Below are 14,029 nucleotides of genomic sequence, written 5' to 3' on the forward strand. Positions count from 1 at the left end.
CCAGTGGCAAAGGGCTGTGTGGGGGACACCAGCCTAGACCTGGGTAGGCTGGGATCCAGGGCCTGCTCAAGGGGGTGCAAGGCCAAGGATGGGCAAGCTCACCAGGTGCTTGATGGCCGGTCCTTGAAGGCTGCAAAGGCCTTGTTCGCTTGTCTGAAGGACAGCTCCTGGGTGTACCCTGCAGGGGAGAGATAAGTGTTACGAGAGGAGCAGGGGCTGAGTGGAGGCGATGGCTGGTGTGGGTACATCAGAGAGGAGAGAGGTTTAGAAAGGGGACAAGGATTCCATCAAAGGCGGGGCAGGGGTTCAGAGAGGAAAGAGGGGGCTCAGTACTGGGAGGGATATCTGGAGTGGAGAGGAACTTAAAGTGGGATGTACTCTGAGGGTGGGGGAATCAGAGAAAGGAGGGGTAAGAAGTTCTCAGAGAAGAGGGGGTTCAGAGAGGGGAGGATTCTCAAGGGGGTTCAGGGGCAAGGGGGTTCAGTGCACAGGGAGCTCAGAGAGGGGCTCAGAAGAGGAGAGAGCTCAGAGAGGGGACTGGGGGAGTGAGGCGGGGTGTCTCCGAGAGGCGTAGGGGACACACCCTTTTTGACGAGTTCCAAGGCCTCCTGCCGCTTTTCCAGGCCGAACTTGTCCCACTGCTCTGTTTGGTCCAGGTAGTGCACCGCGATGACGGTGGGCGTCATGCCAATCATGATCTGCTCCCCGCAGCCCGAGGGGGTCACAATGAGGTGCTGCAGTCGCTCTCCATCAATGGCGTCCTCCGCCATCTGGGCCACTGGGGTCCCTGCAGCCAGGAGAAAGGATGGTCTTCAAGCAAGGAGACCCACTGTGGGGCGGGGAGAGTCACAGCTGCCCCCAGTGTTCCCAGGTTTTGATAAGCCAGGGCCAAAGAGTCAGGGACAGCTTTGGGCTGGGGACATGCGACTGAGAGGGAGCTGTCCCTGGGTCCTCTTGTTCCTAGAGGTAAAATAACTCTAGGAACAATTGGCATGAATACTTACATAATGTTTAATGTTATTTGCTGAACTCTGTTCTAAGAGAACACTGTATAATATTTCATTTCATCCTCCCAACAACCCTCAGATATTTGCCTCCATCACAGATAGGAAACCAAGAGTCTCTCCCTGAAACCTTACAGCTGACAGGTTGCAAGGTACCTTTCCAGCTCCTTTCTGTCCCTTTTCACCTGAGTCCTCCATCCTGGACAATTAGGTCCAGAATTTCTGCTCTTGAACTCTATTGCTTCTCATTTAAACTTCTTTATCAGCAAAAACTATTTGCTGAACTAAATCCTGCCTGGAGCTGTCAATGAACAGAACCAGGAAAGGCTATTCTAGATGAAGTGGAGCAGAGAGGTGCCATGGTTAAGTATTCCCCGAATTACATGGAACTGGGCTCCCTTCTCAGGGCTCACAGCCCCCTGACACCTTCCTGGGCTCCAGGGGTTGGACCAAGGTCTCACCCTGCAGGAGGATCCTGGTCTCCGACTCCGTGTCTGGGACTTGGTCACTGAGGTCTGCAGCGTGGATCTCCTCTCGCTGCTCACCGTCTGTCGGTCGAATGAGAGACACCCATGGCACCAGCCTCCTCCCACCGCACGCTGCATCACCACCCAGACCTCACCCCCTCTCCTGCAACTGACTCACTTTGGCTCAGGTGTTCTGGATCCAGTGTGCGAACAGCCACAGTTTTGTTCATTCTGATTCCTTCTGGCTGAACAGTGTTGAGGGAGGGCAAAGTCAGGAATAAAAGGAGAGACAGACAGCTAGTCAGCAGGGCACTGTTCTGGGAATTACTGTAGCGTAGGCATGATGGCATCTGCCCAGTTTTAGATTTGTGACTGGGAGCCAGTTACTTAACCTCTCTGTGCCTCAGCTTCCTTCCTAATAAAGAGGAGGCACTACAAACATCTACCTCATATCATTGTGTGAATTAATAACAAAATTAATAATGATAAAGCAACAAAGCCTTTAGAAATCTTCCCCTGTGCCTAAAAGCTTTCTTTACTCAGGTTAACTCATTTAATCTTCACAACAACCCAATGTAGTGGGTATCGCTATTATCACTCCCATTTTAAAGTTGGGGAAAGTGGAGAACAGAGAGTTGAAGTAGCTTGCCCAGAGTCACACAGCTTGTAGAACAGAACTGGAGTTTGAACCTGGTAGTCTAGCTCCAGAGCCTGTTTATAACCGAGTGCCTCTCAACGAGTTAAATAAAATAAAAATACGTTTTAGAAAATAAAATTTAAAAAATTGATTTAAAGTAATAAATGAAATAAAATAATAAAATTAAACAAATAGACAAGAATAAGAAAAGACATAAAAATGAAATAGAATTTTAAAAATTAAGTTTTAAAATAAATAATTAAAATAATAAATCAATAAAATAAAAGAAAATAAATAAAAAATAAAAATACAAGATTGCAGAAGTACTTAGCACAGTGCTGGCACATATTAAGTGCTCAGTTAAATTAGGGGCTATCTTAATTAGTATCAATGACCCAATCAAGTTCTCATATGTCCTCAGATAAACCTTTATTGTGGACAGTGGCTGTTTTTGCCTTCCCAGAACTCACTGTCCTTTCACCTAGTAATAATGCCCAGATTTTCCTTTGCAGACTGAGTTTTCTCCCATGGTGTGCTGGCAAACATTTAACATCCAGGTCTTCAGGAAGAAAGAAATCCTGATTTGTAGGGTGCCAATTTCCTTGGTGTAAATATCCCCACCGTGATGGATTTCAAAGCAATCAGCATCAGTAAGTGCAGAATTGGGAAGAGATGGGCTCACTGGCTCTTGGCAGCTGGCCTCACAGGCTCTGGTTTCCCACCAATGCCTGCTGAGCCATCTTGGAGCCCAAGGCAAAAGCAAAAAATGTGTGCCCCTAAATATACAGTGTAATATATTTTTAATGGCAATATTATTACAGAACATTAAAGTAGTTGAAAAAATATGAATTTGCTTCCATTAAAGCCAGAAAAGGAAAATTATAATAAATTCTGGTTTGGGTATAAATAAAATATTTCAACATAAAATCACAGTCAGTTTTACCACATTTTCTTTCAAAATTTTTTCAACTACTTTAACAATTTAGGGAAAAATTAACCATTTAAAAAAAAAACCGCACAGGCATGTCTGTGGCGCACTCATTTTTTTTCTTTTGCTTCAGGCTCCAATATGGCTTCGCTGGACATTGTCAGATCCCATCCCTATTTAAAATTTTGATATTTTATTCATCACAGGGCTTTTTGGCATTACTTTTTATTTCTTAAACTACTACATTAAAATATTAGTAGTCTTATTTATGATCTCACATTTTCCTCTAAAATATTAATCGAAGATGATAAAAGCCTTTTATTAATGGTTCGCTTATTATATTTGAAAGTGCTCCACACTGTGGGAAAGAGTAGAAATATCACTGTTAATGTATACTTCAGGGGTAAAAATCATAGGTGAAAATAGAACTTTCCTATGTTCTCGCATCATATATTATTGCTTTATAAAATTTGGTCTGTGAATTATGTTTCCCCAAGATTTTTTGAGTCAAAAGAAAATTCCTATACTGAAATGTGTTATACAAATATGACATACAAAATACCTTATTTGATATTAGAATATATTTTAATGAAAAAATAGATAATTGATCTTTATTACTGAGGTTTTGGGCACCCCCTCAAAATTTCGTGCCCAAGGAGAAATTTGGTGCCTCACTTGCCTCACCCTAATAGTGGCCCTGCTTTTGAACTTCTAGGACTCCTAAACTTCCTAAGCGGGACATTGTATGTTCTTAGTGTCTCAGAGCCTGGGTCTCCAAACTGGATGGACAGCACAAGGAGAACAGGAGCCTTTCCTGAAGGACAAGAGGCAACAGGTCCCCTAAGGACTCACCACGACCTTCAGGGTCTTCTTGACACCGTCAGAGATGAAGAAGTCATAGACAGCGGCCTTGACTTCCACCTCCTGCTGACCGACCTTCAGGGGCACAATGACATAAGGCACAGCCACGGAGGACTTGGGAGGGATGCGCAGAGTCTGCTGGTAACGTTTCTTGGCAGTGGCCAGGCTGCAGAAGGCTGGATTGTGAAGCAGTTCTACCCTCACCTGCCAGGGAGAGAGCCTCAGGTCAGGGGCATGTGCCATGGTCTCTTCCTCCAAGCTCCTTTCATGGCTGTGTTGCCCCTAAGACTCACCCTGAGCTCATCCGCCTCCCGGTAGTTGTAGAGGACAGCCCGGATCTCCACCTGCTCGTTACGCACCACAGAGTAGGGAAGCCGCAGGTCAATGAAGAAATCTTGTGCCACCGTGACTTCATAGGGGTCGGCCACACAGATCCCTGCCCAGGGGAACACAGAACATGAGTGCCACGGGTAGGGGGTGGGCAGGACAGACAGGGTCCAAATTCGGCTTCAAGTAAATAATTTTTCTGTGTGATACTGTACGGTGAATACATGTCATTATACATTTCTCCCAAGTCAGAATGTACAACACCAAGCATTAATCCGACTGTCAATATGGACTTCAGTTTCATAAGACTGTATCAGTATTGGCCCACTGATTGTGACAAATGCAGCACTCTAAATGCAAGAAGTTACAAAAAGGGGGACTTGGGGAAGTGAGAGCTATATATGACAACTCTATATTTTTTCTTCAGTGGTTTCTGTAAGTTTAAAACTGCTTTAAAAATTTGCTAATAATTAATAAAAAGGGAATGACTTCTTTGTATTATTATTATTTTTTAGTTTATTGGGGTAACAATTGTTAGTAAAGTTACATAGATTTCAGGTGTATTCTGTAATACATTATCTATATCTCACATGTGTGTTCACCACCCAGAGTCAGTTCTCTTTCCATCACCATATATTTGACCCCATTTACCCTCTTCTAGAGCACCCCTCCCCTGTACCCTTCTGATAACCCCTAAACCATTGTCTACATCTATGAGTTTTTGTTCCTTCATTTGTTTGTCTTGTTCTTTTGTTTTTGTTTCAGTTTTATATCCCACATATCAGTGAAATCATATGGTTCTCTGCTTTTTCTGTCTGACTTATAATGCTTAGCATTTATAATCTCAAGATCCATCCATGTCACAAAAGGTCCTATTTTATCTTTTCTTACCGCCGAATAGTATTCCATTGTGTATATATACCACAACTTCTTTATCATATTATTTAAGGAAGTATCCATGTATTGCTGAAAGGCATTTACCCTTTCATCTCTAAAATATGTTAAACTCCAATAATAATGATAACTCAGACTCATGGACTTTTATAATGTGCCAGGCACTATTATAAGGGCTTTACATGTATTAACTCATAACAGTCATCACAATGCTTTGAGTAGGTACTATTTCTAGCATGCACATTTTATGGATGAGCACAGAGAGGTTGAGTGACTTTATTAAGGCCACACAGCTGCCCAGGGAGGACCTGGGATTTGAACCCCGGCATTTGCGATCAGGAAGCTCCCTGTTTTTAATGATTTCAATTCTTATAGCTCAGGAGTCTAAAATTTCCAAGTTCCATTGGTTACGACACTAAAATATTTATTCTGAAGCTCTGTGATGGGAGTTCTGAAAGGTTCATCCACTGGTGATCTTGGGCAAGTCACCTTCCTTCTCCAGTTTCAGTGCCCTCATTTGTAGAAGAATAATAGTACCAGCCCATAGCATTGTTGTATACATTAAATGAGATAATATGCAGAGAATGAAAACAGTGCTGCCAACGCAGTGACATTGGGAAGATGTTACAAGGGCACAGAGATCAGAATCTAAAAACCACAGGGCCCTTCGGCATTCTGACCTCCAGGGGATATTTGACAATGTCTGGGGACATTTTTGGATGTCACAAATGGGGACGGGGTTGCTACTGGCATCCAGCGGGTAGAGGCCATGAAGGCTGCTCAGTATTCTACACTGCACGGGGAAGCACCCTACCACAGAGTTATCCAGCCTGGAACGACATCAGTGCTGAGGTCGGGAAATGCTCATACAGGACAGAACTTTGCCAACTTTCGGGTACATACAATTCTCCTGGGGATCACGTTCAAAGGAAGGTTCTGATTCAGTGGGTCAGGGGTGGGGTCCAAGATTCCTAATGTCTAACAAACTCCCATATAAAGCTACTTTACCAGACTGCTACCGGTTCAGGGACCATGCTTTGAGTAGCAAGGATCTAACCTGGAGCTTTCAACTTACTTTTTTTTCCAAGCTGCAAAAACTTTTTTTTTTTCTTTTTTTTTTTATGAAAATGTACAACAGGTAAATGGAAAAATGTTGTAACTTGGAACAGGGAGGGGGGCCAACAACTAGAACCGTGCCAAGCCGTGCTGGTCTCAGGAGGACTATGTGCCCCCATATAGTGACTGCACTTGCCATCTGCATTTGCACAAGAAAAATTGCCAGAAAATTTCAATTCCTTCAACTAAAAACAAGATAAGCAAATTTTGGAAATCTGGAAGCCAGGAAAGTAAAATGATAATAAGGTATAATGTATTATAAATGATAATGATAATACATTCTGGCTTTGGTATAAATAAAATATTTACACTTAACATTGTGAGTTTTAATACACCTGCTTTTGAATGTTTCAATATTTTTTCGACAAATGTAATGCTCTCAAAAAAATTAACCTTTAAGATACACATAAAACATGCATATGGGACACACATTTTTCCTCTTGCCTTAAACTCCAATATGGCTTAGCACGGCTCTGGTCTCTGTTTAAAATTTGGATATTTTGTTCATCATGGACTTTTTTTGCATTCACTTTGATTTTTAAAAAAACTTTTGCAGAAAAATATGATTTATCTTGATGACTGAGGTTTTTGACACCACTCAACGTCAGTGCCTTACTTTCCTCACCCAACTCCCAGCTCTGCTCTAAACATGCATATTTAGCCGGAGCGCCTCAGCGTCTCACTCCAGCTGTTGGTGGCCAGGGGACAGGTACACCTTTTTGTCATGTTTCACAATCTGACCACCGATGTTTCAATCCCCCATTTCATCCTGCTTCCTCTTTTATCTTTTCTTAATTGCTTTACCCACTATCATGTCGAAATCACCTCCTTAAAAGTTTCTGTGGTTGCAAATTATTCTGTATGATATTACACTGGTGGATAAATGTCATCTACATCTGTCTAAACCCACAGAATGTCCAACACCAAGAGTGAATCCTAACGTCAACTATGAACTTGGGGTTATCACTACATGTCAATGTAGGTTCATGGATTACAACAAACGCACCACTCTGCTGGGGGGTGTTGACAGGAGGGGAGGCTCTGCGTGTCGGGGGTGGGGGGATCTATGGAAACTCTGTACTTTCTGCTCAATTTTTCTGTGAAACTAAAACAGCTCTAAAAATAAAATCAATTTAAAAAATAAAAAGCACTATGTCACCCACTGTCTAGACTCTGACATCCCTGCCCAGTAACCAGGGGGCAGAGTATCAGCCACCAAGAAACAGAGGACCTATTGGAATGGGATGAGAAAAGGCCCAGGGGCCCTGGGGTTTCTACCTCCTGAGAGCAGGGCCACCATTTCTCACCTTTCTTGTCAGACAAGCTCACAGCCTGTATCTCCCATGTGGTGATGGAGTCTTTCAAAAACACCTTCATGATCTTCGTAGAGACTCTGAATGGAGGAGAAATGGGGGCCTTAGGAGAAGACATGGTGGGGGGGCGGGTATGGAGGGGCCCAAAGGGGCAGGTTGGAGGGGAACAGGGGTGGGCATATGGAGGTAGCCCAACTCTTGTTTTTTCTAGGTTGGGGTGTGATTCCATAAAAGAAAGGGGGTTGAGATGCATGCAAATTAAGTGGTGTGGTCTGGGGTATTGGTAGGAATTGGCCTGTGGGTGGGTTGAAATGGGGATTATCCCAGCCTTACCCATTTTTCTCTGGTTCGTTTAACTCTTCGATGCTCCACAGCCAGCTCTCAGGGAACTGGCTTCGGGAAATGATTTCGTCTTCTGGAATGATCTCCTCATCCAGGTCACCTGGGAAGGTGAGGGGGAAATCTGGGTTTAAAACAGACCTACTTTCCTTGCTGTCCTCTACATACTCATCTCTATAGCTCTGGAGGGGCTCCTAGCAGCAAAACACACCCACAGCCACATGATGACTTTTGGGGGGCCCAGGCATGTTTGCCTTTGAGAGATCCTGCCTCCATAAAAAACATAAAAAAATCATATTTTACAACCGAGTTGGTATAAAGGCGAAAATAACCCAGACTGGGTTACAGTCATCGTCCCCCATCTTGTTTTCAAAGAAATGAAAGCATTTGTGAGAGTCTCTAAAAACATCATGGTCCCCAGGCACCATGCTTGCTGCATGTGTCTTGAGGTTATGTTAGTCCTGAGGGCAACCAGGTAAGCGGAAAAAATGTTGAAGAGGTGGTGGCCTTTAGAGCCAGCTGGATCCCTCAGCAAGTAAACAAAGCTGGGATGGAAGAGGGTTCAACCCTGGCTGGACTCTTCTCAAAAACGATGGACAGATTTTAACTTGGCTCAGGGTCTAACAACAAAGTAGGTGGAATTCCATAGATGCCTAAATCCACTCATGCTCTGGAATAATCCATCAAAGTTCCTTTGGAGTACTAATATTTAAGCAACACTCTGCCTCACCCCCAATTGGCTAAAAAACAAAAACAAAAACAAAAAACACAATACTGAAAAAAAAAATACCCATGTGCGTGTAAACCATATCCCAGCAGATCAGTTTTGTCTAACTTCCTTAGTAGCCCTATCTTCTCTTTGTGAAAGAAAGTCTCTATGTCACTGGAGTAGAAGCAACATGCCTAGTTATCATAATTCGCAAAGGGATTGAACGTCCTGTGCTCAGGACTTTCCAGCTAAAAGAATTTAGAATTGGAAATAGCTGCCTTTGAGAGGTGGCTGCTTATTTCTAAGCCCCCCTCCCACCCCCCAAAGCACAAATGTGCACAAAAATCCTGTGTTACCATATGTGGTGCCCATCGATACCTGTTATCTTAAAGGCTAAATGAAAATTGATCTTTGGGAAAATCTCTCTTGATTTTAATTTTAAAAGAAGTTTTAAAAAACATAAGTAAAAATAAAGTGGAACTTTACAATGAAGAAATTGGCAGACACTGCCTTAACCCAGTGATTAAGGTTCACTTCACCAATAATGGGACAAATCAATGTCAGGTGCCTCCTGATATATGACATTAAGGAGGATACAATATCTCTTCTGTGATAGTCCTGCCAAAATGCAAAATGTGAATGTGATAATGAAACATCAGACAGACCCAGATTGCTGGGCAATCCTCAAAATATCTGGCCTGTTTATTTCATATATGTCAAGAACGTGAAGGTCACAGAAAGACTGAAGAGCTGCTAGGAGTTGGACAGATACGAGGAGGCTAAAGAGACACAACCAGACACACAAATCCAATGTGTGATTCTGAACTGGATCTTTTTCCTATAAAGGACTGAAAGAAAAACATGGCAAAACTCAAGTGGTGATTAGATAATGGTAAAAAACCAACATTAAAGCCCTAATTCTGATGATTGTGCTGTGGTTTTGAGTAGAATATCTTTGTTTCTAGAAAACCCATGGGGGTGTGGGAGCATCAAACAGTTCAAGGGGAAAAAAGGTTTCTAATCTGCACAACAGTTTTTCTGTAAATTAAAGACTAAGGGAAAAAAAAGATGATTATTTTTGCATTGGTCTGCCAGCTGCCACTATGAAAGTTTCCCAATCTTCCTTAGTTTTTAAGCAAAGGTATCCTTTTTTGTTCCTTTTCATCCTGTAATTGGTAACATAATTTCCCTCAATTTCAAGAACCACTCATACTACTTGCCTGTGCTCTTGGAACCCAATCTGATCAACACGCTTTCCAGTCCCAATAACAGGGACCTCCTTCTCCCTCAGACAGGGCCTCTTTCTCCCTCAGACAGGGCCTCCTCCCCACTCAGACAGGGCCTCCTCCTCCTGCCGTGTGACTTACTCCTGGCCAGCCCCAGTTCTCTGTCCCGGCTGTGCTGGATCCGCAGCTGGGTGATATAGTTGCAACAGTCCAGGAAGGCTTTCACGCAGGCCCGGTCTTGGAGGATGTACTGTGCCCTGCGCTGGCATGCGAACTTCATGGGGTTCTCCCGCATGCCATCCTCACAGCACTTGCGTAGCTCCTTGCTCTTGTACTCACCCGCTGTGGGAGCACAGACCCCAGTCACGCCCTCCGCAGGGGCCTCGAAGCAACAGGGACTCAGCACAGACCACAGGGAGGACTTCCCCCAGGGCCAGGCCCTTCCCCTCCTCCCGCTTTGACTGGGATCTCGAATGGACGGCATCCAGGGTGGAAAGGTGAGCAAGGGCCCCCACCTTTGTCCATCCTCTTCTCCATGAGCTGCACCGAGCGGCGGCGGCGGGTGGCTGGTTTCGGGCACTTGTCATCTGAGGGGCAGGTGGACCAGGAAGAAGATGGATTAAGCACCTACTGCATGTCTTGGTTTTCAGAGGAGCCACAAAGTAGGAGTGTTATTGCTCCCATTTTACAGATGAAGAAATTGTGGCTTGGAGAGGAGAGTGATTTACTAGATGGGGGTGGAGGCAGGGCTTGAACCCAGGGCCCTCTGATCCCATCTGGGAGGTGAAAACGTCACCCCTCCCTGGATGGCCAATGGCCACCTCCTCACCTGTCCTCTGCTCAGTCTGCTGGCCTGTACTGGTCTTGAGACTCAGTCCTGCATCCTGGAAGACTCCTGCATAGTCCTTTCCACTGCCCGGCGTGCAGCCAATGTCTTCATTCTCCACTACATCCCAGATCTGCGGGGTGTGGAGGGCGTCAGGAGCGGGCTGAGGCCTGGCCAGCAGTGCCTGCACCAACTCGCCAACACATCCATCCAACCCCACCTCCATTCTCATCCCCGTCCCCAGGCTGTCCACAGTGGACAATCTAGAGTGTGCTGCTGTTGAACTCAGAGCTGTGCCCATTGCCATGACCATCCCCGACTTTGACCCTTGTCAATCCCCATTTCCATCTTACAACCTGAACTTCAACCCACCCCCATATCCGTGTCCATTTGGACCTCTACACTCAGTCCCCACCCAACCCCACTTCACTGGTTCTCCTCAGCGCCATTCCCTCCTCAACACGCCATCCCTTTGCCTCTGCCATTTTTTACCCAAGCTCTGTGATGTGGGGCTGTACCTTTTTCTGAGTCAGCTTGTTCTTCTTATTCAGCACAAACACGCCCTTGTCCACGGCCACCAGCCCCACTCGGGCCCCCCGGTTACCCTCGATCTTGATGGACATCTGTTGTCCAGGTAGATGCTGCTTTTCCTCCTTCCCGCCACCTTTCACCACCAGCTGTGAGGAAGTTGGAGGAACAGGAAGGAGGAGTAAGTCTGGTGAGGACCCAGTTGTGGTCAGTCGAGCACAGAGGGGGTCCTGGACTGGTCTGGGAGGGGAGAAAGGTGGAGACAGAGAGAGAAGAAGGGAGACGCGCAGAACCAGTATCAACCAGGCAGCAAGGAAAGAAAATATTGGGAGCAAGAGAGATACTGAGACTAAACTCTGACAGGGAACAAAACAAGGTGGAAAAGGAGGAGAGGCAAACAGGGGAGAGAAATGGATTCTGAGACAGAGAAAGCAATGGTCGAGGACAGAGTCCAAAGGTGGGCACAGAGACCCAGGGAAGCTTACCGTGCCCACACAGGAGTCCTTGACGTCCACCCACACGGAATCGGCTACCACCTCCCTCTTGCCGTTGGTGCCAATCAGCGTGTAATAGGCCACAAGGCGGAAGGAAGGAATAAAGTCCGTGGTGATGGGCAGAGGCAGCACCACGAGGTCCTGGCCGGCCTCTCGCGTCTGGCGTCCCACCTTCAACAGCTTCCCCTTGTTCATGACCTGTGGGGACAGGCTGGCATAAGGGTTGGAAGGCGGGAGGGAGGGTGGGGTGGATCCGGGGGGTGGGGAGGGCTCCAGGGGTGCTGGAGAAGTGAGGAGGAGGGGGGCCTGGGGGCTCTAGGAAGCAACGGACCAGGTAGGTGTAGTAGCGGATCTTGGCATCCTGGCCGGGGTCCATACGCAGGTGGAAGTTGACGTTGAACGTGTCCCCTGGCTTCAGCTCCTCGCGGGGCACAGAGAGGTGCAGGTAGTTGTTGGAGTTGCCCATGGTATTGTAGGGCAGGGCCCGCATGGTATTTGTGGCCTGTCGTGCATCTGGGATGCCCTTCTTCTTTGTGCTGACCTGTGCACGGAGAGAGGGATGCATGCTGGCCCCCCAAAGATATCCACATCCTAATCCCTGGGACCTGGGAATATGGTACCTTACACGACAGAGTGACTTTGCAAATGGGGTTAAGTTAAGGATCTGGAGATGAGGAGACTATTTTAGATTATCCAGGTGGGTCCAATGTCATCACAAGGGTCCTTAGTAAGACATCTCTGCAGATAGTAGGACCCCACTGTGCAGACAAGAACCCCTCTATGCAAAGGAAACATCTCTATGCGAGTGGCGAGACCTCTTTGTGCAAATGAAAAGACCCCACTATACACATGACCAAGATCCCTTTGTACCAAGATCCCTTGGTACAAATGTCAGGAACCTGCTTTAGAAATAAAGTCCCCTGCCTCCCTGGTGTGGGGTCCCGAGGTCGGCGTGTACTCACGGTGATGGTCAAGGGCTGCCGGCTGTTGGGTGTGTTGATGGTTAGCTTGGCCAAGCCATCATCCTGAGTTTGGGACTGCACGTCCCCAGAGCCCTGGGTCACCACGGGAACGCGGCGGGCAGGGGAGCCGTCAGGGTTTGTGACAAATACCTGTGGGTGCAGGAGAAGGTGGAGGGGGTTCAGCAGACCCAGAGGGGTGGCCCGTGCTCAGGAGAGGGGTGGCGGGTACAGCCCCAGCCTGGGTCTCACCATGAGGTTGAAGGGCATGGCGGGTTTGAAGAACTTGGGTGTCTTGGTGAAGTGAATCTGGTAGGGGGAGGTCACGATGGGGATCCCACTGCGCTCTGCCTCCACCATGTCGCTGCCTGAGGGGACCAGCTGTGAGGGAGGGCTCTTGGGCCATCCCTCAGAACCTGGCCTCTCCCCTCAGATTGGACCTTGCCCTTATACTGGGCCTCCCTCCTCAGACTGGATCTCCCCTTTAGTATGGGCCTTCCCCATCAGACTGGGCCCCGCCTTCATACTGGGCCTTTCTCCTCAGATAGGGTGCTGTACCTTTATTCAAGGCCTCCTCCCTCAGATTGGGCCTCCCCCATCAGACTGGGTTTTGCACCTCAGAATGGATCCTACCTTCATTCCGGGCCCCCTCCCTCATGCTGGGCCTCTCAGCCCAGACTGGACCTTCCTTGTCTGAACCTCACCTTCACTCTGGACCTCCCACCTCAGACTGGATGTCCCCCCTCAGCTGGGCCTCCCCTCTCAGACGGTACTGTGTAGTTGTACGGGGCCTCCACCCTCAGTCCAGGCCTCACCTGACTGCAGGATGACAGTGACAGACACGTACAATGACTTTCCCACCAGGGCATCCTCTCGGGAGGGCTGCACCCCACCCAGCAGGACCTCTCGCTTCAGCTTGGTCTCCCCAGTGCCATCCGCGATCTAGGGGAGGAAATGAGAGGTCTCAGAGAGGTGGAGGGACTCAGATGGGGAGGAGATCCCAGAGAGGGAGAGGGAGGGGTTCAGAGTGGTGGAGACTCAGGGGGCCTCTAGCAGGTACCACAACACGGGTGAGAGACTCGGCCAGAGAAATCCTCTGGTCACCATCCTGGACCCCAAAGATGACAAAGGCTGTTCCATCCACATTCTTTCCATACAAGAACCTGTGTGGTAAAGAGAGTCTCAGATTCTTCCCTCCTGAAAATCTGAGTCTCCCCCCCAAACTTCCACTGGCCATGGTGAGGACCCAGAGCCCCCGGCCCCTCATCTCACACTTACCTAGTTCTCAACTGGCCCTCACCTGGTCCTTCACCTGGCGTTTATCTGACCCCTCACCTGGTCCCCACCTGACCCCTCACTTGGTCCTTCACCTGGCCCTCACCCAGCCCCTCACCTAGTCCC

The 14,029-nt window shown here is 47.3% G+C and overlaps 1 protein-coding gene across 1 annotated transcript in view; it reads right to left on the reverse strand.

The window, feature by feature from the left end:
* Positions 1-14,029, reverse strand: part of C3 (complement C3) — a 29,730-nt gene that overhangs the window by 11,362 nt on the left and 4,339 nt on the right. Inside the window, exons 8-25 of the mRNA XM_019710799.3 lie at positions 13,689-13,791; positions 13,444-13,570; positions 12,881-12,996; positions 12,632-12,781; positions 12,001-12,210; positions 11,661-11,867; positions 11,166-11,324; positions 10,651-10,780; positions 10,337-10,408; positions 9,963-10,163; positions 7,881-7,989; positions 7,542-7,627; positions 4,191-4,333; positions 3,889-4,101; positions 1,650-1,716; positions 1,466-1,552; positions 584-787; positions 103-178 (exon numbers count right to left, since the gene is read on the reverse strand). Of these exons, the coding sequence (XP_019566358.3) occupies positions 103-178; positions 584-787; positions 1,466-1,552; positions 1,650-1,716; positions 3,889-4,101; positions 4,191-4,333; positions 7,542-7,627; positions 7,881-7,989; positions 9,963-10,163; positions 10,337-10,408; positions 10,651-10,780; positions 11,166-11,324; positions 11,661-11,867; positions 12,001-12,210; positions 12,632-12,781; positions 12,881-12,996; positions 13,444-13,570; positions 13,689-13,791 (2,460 nt within the window). The remainder of the gene's footprint in view (positions 1-102; positions 179-583; positions 788-1,465; positions 1,553-1,649; positions 1,717-3,888; positions 4,102-4,190; positions 4,334-7,541; positions 7,628-7,880; positions 7,990-9,962; positions 10,164-10,336; positions 10,409-10,650; positions 10,781-11,165; positions 11,325-11,660; positions 11,868-12,000; positions 12,211-12,631; positions 12,782-12,880; positions 12,997-13,443; positions 13,571-13,688; positions 13,792-14,029) is intronic.

This window comes from Rhinolophus sinicus, chromosome 15, assembly GCF_057876585.1.
Source record: "Rhinolophus sinicus isolate RSI-liver-muscle chromosome 15, RSI-T2T, whole genome shotgun sequence".
Lineage (NCBI taxonomy): Eukaryota > Metazoa > Chordata > Mammalia > Chiroptera > Rhinolophidae > Rhinolophus > Rhinolophus sinicus.